General features: G+C 61.7%; 1 protein-coding gene across 4 annotated transcripts in view; it reads left to right on the forward strand.

The window, feature by feature from the left end:
- The window catches only part of CHLSN (cholesin), a 110,018-nt gene extending 105,724 nt beyond the window's left edge, over window positions 1-4,294 (forward strand). For all 4 annotated transcript variants that reach the window (XM_077758792.1, XM_077758793.1, XM_077758795.1 and 1 more), the window contains one exon: window positions 3,655-4,294. In XM_077758792.1, coding sequence (XP_077614918.1) covers window positions 3,655-3,837 — 183 coding nt within the window. In that variant the 3' untranslated portion in view covers window positions 3,838-4,294. The remainder of the gene's footprint in view (window positions 1-3,654) is intronic.
- Window positions 4,295-4,618: the final 324 nt, after the last annotated feature.

Genomic DNA, 4,618 nt, shown 5'->3' on the forward strand with positions numbered 1-4,618 from the left:
AGCCACATCTTCGTGGATCCCCTCTCAGGCTGGCACCCTTTGCTATCTCACCAGTTGTTCTGACAAGTATAGTTTTCATCACAAGCGTGGTGGCCCCACCGCAGGAAAGTCAGGGTACCTGTGTGCATGTGACTGGGGAAGGACACACCTGAAAGCCCGACCCTGAAATTAGGCTGTGGGTGTGACAGGCTGCGGGGGTGGGGGACAGCTTTCCACACAGGCACCAGGGCTGGGCTAGCCTGTGCCGCTGCAAGAGCCACAGGCCAGCAGTGTGACCCATCGAGGAGCCTGCACTGGGGAGTGACACCCCACCCTTCCTTCCCATGAGACCCCTGTCCTTCGCAGTCCCATGGCCGATCCCCACTTGCCACAACTCAGGGCATACACCCCCTCCCCCCAGCCTGTCACCAGACTTCTGTGCCCAGAAGCCCAGGCCCAGGGGACACGCCATCCCCAGAACTCTCCGGAGCAGGCGTCATACACATGGAGCCAGTGGGCAGCTGTGTGCAGAGACCTGTGTCCCGACCACGCTGTCCCCCGACCACCTGGGCACTCGAGGTGCTGGCATGTGTCGGCAGCATGCCGGCCACTCCCAGCCTTGGTGGGCTCGCTGCACCCCAGCAGGCCCCAGGCACCTCGGGAACCCAGGCCCTGCTTCCTGATGCCCCTGGAGACCACGTGGTCCCGCAGGGCCGGGAGGTGGGCTAGGGACACATAATCGTGACATGGCCTGATTTTTCTGTTTTTCCTTCTGTCACTTGTGTGTTTTCTGCGATAACTAAGAGATCATGGTCTCAGCCAAGGTTGAGAAATGACCTGTATTTCCTTGTGAGGGTTTGTAGTCTCTGCTCTTATGTTTAGGCCTTTGACTTCTTCAGGGTGAACCCTGTGTGTGGTGTCAAGTTTCCGTAAATAGACTGCGCCTCTGGTGGACAGACTTCCCAGCATCCTTTGACTCACCTGTCTGCCCCGCTGGGACGTGAACCCCAGGACAACATGGGTCGTCGGTTTTCACTGACCCCACATGTCTGCGCCTGACCTTTCCAAGCTGCCTGGGCTCCCCTGGAAATGGGCGATGTGCTGGGGGGACGGATGGACCGATGGGTCGATTGGTCACTGGTGACCCCCTGAGGTCGGGCTCAGGGCTCGTTTGAAGTCCAGCCCAGGCGACAGGATAGATGAAAGCCCTGGGTGCTCCGGCCGGGGTGCCCAGGGTTGGGGGTAGGAGGGCAGCTGCTGAGGCCAAGAAGGGGGAAGGGCCCCCAGGAACAGTGTGTCCTGATAACGACGCCCAGCCCTTGGTTCCGCAGACACTCCCAGGCCCACATGACTCTGCAGGCTGGCAGCAGGCACAGGAGGGAACCCTGGGCCAAAGCCAGGGGTCCTTGCTGCTCCGGCCCCCACACTCTCTACAGTGGTGCCTCCTGGCCCCATGCCAAGCCATGCTTCCCCGAGCGGGCCCCTTCCTGTCCCGCCCATGTACCCCACACCAGAGCGCCCGGCACTCCCTGGCTGGACCGTGGCGGTGGGGTCCCTGCAGTGCCATGCCTGCTGCATGGTCCCACCCGTGCCATCTTCCTAACGTGCCTGCCTGAAACCATGCTGGGTCTGCCCTCCACCCACCTGGGAGCCTCACCTTGAGCCCCTGAGCCAAAGTCAGAGGCCTCACCTCATGGCAGCCACCTGCCTGTGTAGCACGCAGGTGTGTGGGTGTGGGTGCATGTGTATACATGCGGGTGTGCACATGTGGGCACATGTGCCTGCATGTGGGTGTACACATGTGAGTATGTAGGTGTGCACGTGTGGGTGCGTGTGCATGCATGCGGGTGTGCACGTGTGGGTGCGTGTGCCTGGCTGTGCACACATGTGTATGCCCCAGTGTGCTTAGGAGCGCCTCCTTTCAGGAGTAGGGTATAAGATTTAGTTTCACAGGATGAGACAGATCCAGAAGCCTCATCCAACTGTGGGGGCAGGACCGACAAGGGAGCCGAATAACCCAGAAGCAAATGCTCGTGCTCAGGGTCCCCGGAGGTGGAGGGAGCCACGACCATACGATGGGGAAAGAATAGTCTCCGCTACTGGCGGAGCTGGGCCATCTGGATTTGCACACGTCACAGAATGAAGGTGACCCCAGCTGACCTCTGTCAAAGGTCAGCTCACAGTGAATCAAGGCCCCGATGTCAGGGCTGAAACTTGAGCTCCTCGAAATGAATGTGGGAGCACCTGCCGTGACCTCAGGTCAGGCACAGGCGCTTTGAGCACAGCCACCCCAGCACAGTGACCACAGGCATGGACTGGCGGGCAGTGAGTGGCCACCCGGCCACAGAAGGGAGGAGGTGGGCACAGACCCCGATCTCACAGCTTGTGTATGACACGTGAGCTCGTCTATGTTGATAGAAGGACAGCCCGACTCTAAAGTGGACAGAGGGTGTGCGTCAACCTTTGTCCAGAGCAGACGATGCAGGCAGCCAGTGAGCACATGCAGAGGAGCTCAGTGTCATGGGCATTGAGGGGGGTAAGGTCAGAGCAGGGTGGTGCTGTGACCAAAGACAGACTGTGACCCGTGTCGCTGAGGACACTGCTGCTGTCATGTCCTAAGTAGATCGTGTATCCTTATTCTCAAGGGTGTCGTGACACATTCTGAAGTCCCTTCTCTCTGCACAACCTTTATTTTGTCCAGATTGCTTTTGCTTCATTTACTCGGCCTCTGACTGAAATCAGAGACTTCCTTCCGACGTGGTGCCCCGTGAGGGCAGGAGGGGCCTGAAAATCTGGGAAAATCTGGCCAGGGCTGCATGCACCCCAGGGCCCTGTCTGGGCTGACGGGCTGGGCTAGGGTCAGGGTCTCCTCTGCGGTGTCCTCAGGTTTCGTGGTAGAATCTTCCTGTCTTGCTGCAGGACACAGGCTTGGCGGCCAACTCTGGCGAAGCCCTTATGCAGAGGCGAGAGGGGCAGCAAGGGGTTGGGGAGGGTCAGCGTATAGAGGGAGGTGGGAGCGATGTGGGGGGCTCTTCCTCTATCGAATGATCTGGGCGCCCTTGTCAAGAGCCAGCTGACGGTGGGTAGAGGGGTCCCTGCCTGGGCCGTGCTCTGTCCCCTTGCCCCGTGTGTCTGTCTCTGCCTTCACTGCCCAAGCTTTGGCCCCAGGGTGTGTGAGTCACTAACTGCTTTCTAAGCCGACCCGGCCAGCCCTCCGCTCTCTCTGGACGGGACCAGCCAGGCCCAGGGTCGGGGGCCGGGGTGATGGAGCAGGACTCGAGCTGCATCTCCCGAGACCCCCATTCTGCATCCCACAAGGTTTCTGTCCTCACAAACACACCTGCTAACTGCCGACCAGGTGGCATTTTGGGAGGGGATGCGATGGGTGCGGAGCCTGAAGCCCTGGAAGAGGACCAGGAGACGGGCCTGCCCTCCCACCTCCCCCAGCCCTGTGGTCCTGCGGCAACAGCAGGTGGGAGCAGGAGTGCAGCACACGGGGCCCCACACGGTCGGCAAGCCCAAGGCTGAGATGGTGCCGAGCTCTGCAGCCTGTAGGAGGAGGCCTCTTGCACCAACAGAGTGTCATGGCCGGGAGCCCTGCCCAGGGCTCCTCGGTGTCTGCACTCCCGTGTCACCCGGCCTGGCCCCTGACGCTCCTTTCCTCTCCCCGCCCAGGTTCCCGATGAGCTTTTCTCCACCCTGCTGGCCTACCTGGAGGGGCTCAGGGGCCGGGCCCGGGAGCTGACGGTGCAGAAGGCCGAGGCCCTGATGCAGGAGTCGGACGAGGCCGGCGGCGCAGACGCCCTTCCCCTGGGGACGACCCAGCGCATTCGGCAGGTGCTGCAACTGCTGTCCTAGGGTGCCCAGCTGCCAGGTCACTGCCGCGGCCCCAAGCAGTCCCCGGCCTCTCGGTGCAGCTGGCTGGGTCCTCCCAGCGGCGGGGTCCCGGCGAGGGCAGCGGCCAGCAGGCTGGGGGACTTCCAGGTGCTGGGCTCCTGACCCGCGGGAGGACAGACTGCACGATGACGGGTTTTCGCGCCCTCACGGAGGAACGGGAGACGCTGTCCTGGTCTCTCTGGGGCCCTGGGGTCCACAGGGAGGCTGCTCATCGAGGGGAAGGCCTGTGTTTCTACTGGGAACGTCTTAGCCATCAGAGCCTGCCCTTCCCTCCAGCCATGGTCCGTCCACCGTGGGGGCTGAGGGTGGTCTGTCCGGTCCCAGCCACGCACTGCCTGGTCACCCGCCCGCGTTCACTGACCGTTTCCATTCGTATTTGCAATAAAACCAGCCTATGTCGGGCGTGACTCTCGTTCCATGTGATTCGTTCTCATTTACACGTCGATTGTGAAGAGCTTTTCCTGATCATGAGTGTGCGTCAGGTCGTGGCCGTGGCCCACTTCTGCCCTTGCTCTGCAGGCCTGCGGCCTGCACAGACCCGGGGCACGCTCGCCCTGTGCCCAGAGGAGCATGTGTGTTGAACTCCCCAGGAGGCACCGTGGCCCACGTCCCTTCAGCAGGCCCCTCAGCGGGCGGCTGCTGCCTTGATCACCTACGGAAGGCCTGCACCTCACGGGACTGGACATAGAGGATCACGGGGTGCGGAGATGCGGTTTTAAAACTCACCCACTCAGGCTTTGGC

The sequence above is a fragment of the Crocuta crocuta genome, unplaced genomic scaffold (assembly GCF_008692635.1).
Source record: "Crocuta crocuta isolate KB4526 unplaced genomic scaffold, BGI_CrCroc_1.0 scaffold273, whole genome shotgun sequence".
Lineage (NCBI taxonomy): Eukaryota > Metazoa > Chordata > Mammalia > Carnivora > Hyaenidae > Crocuta > Crocuta crocuta.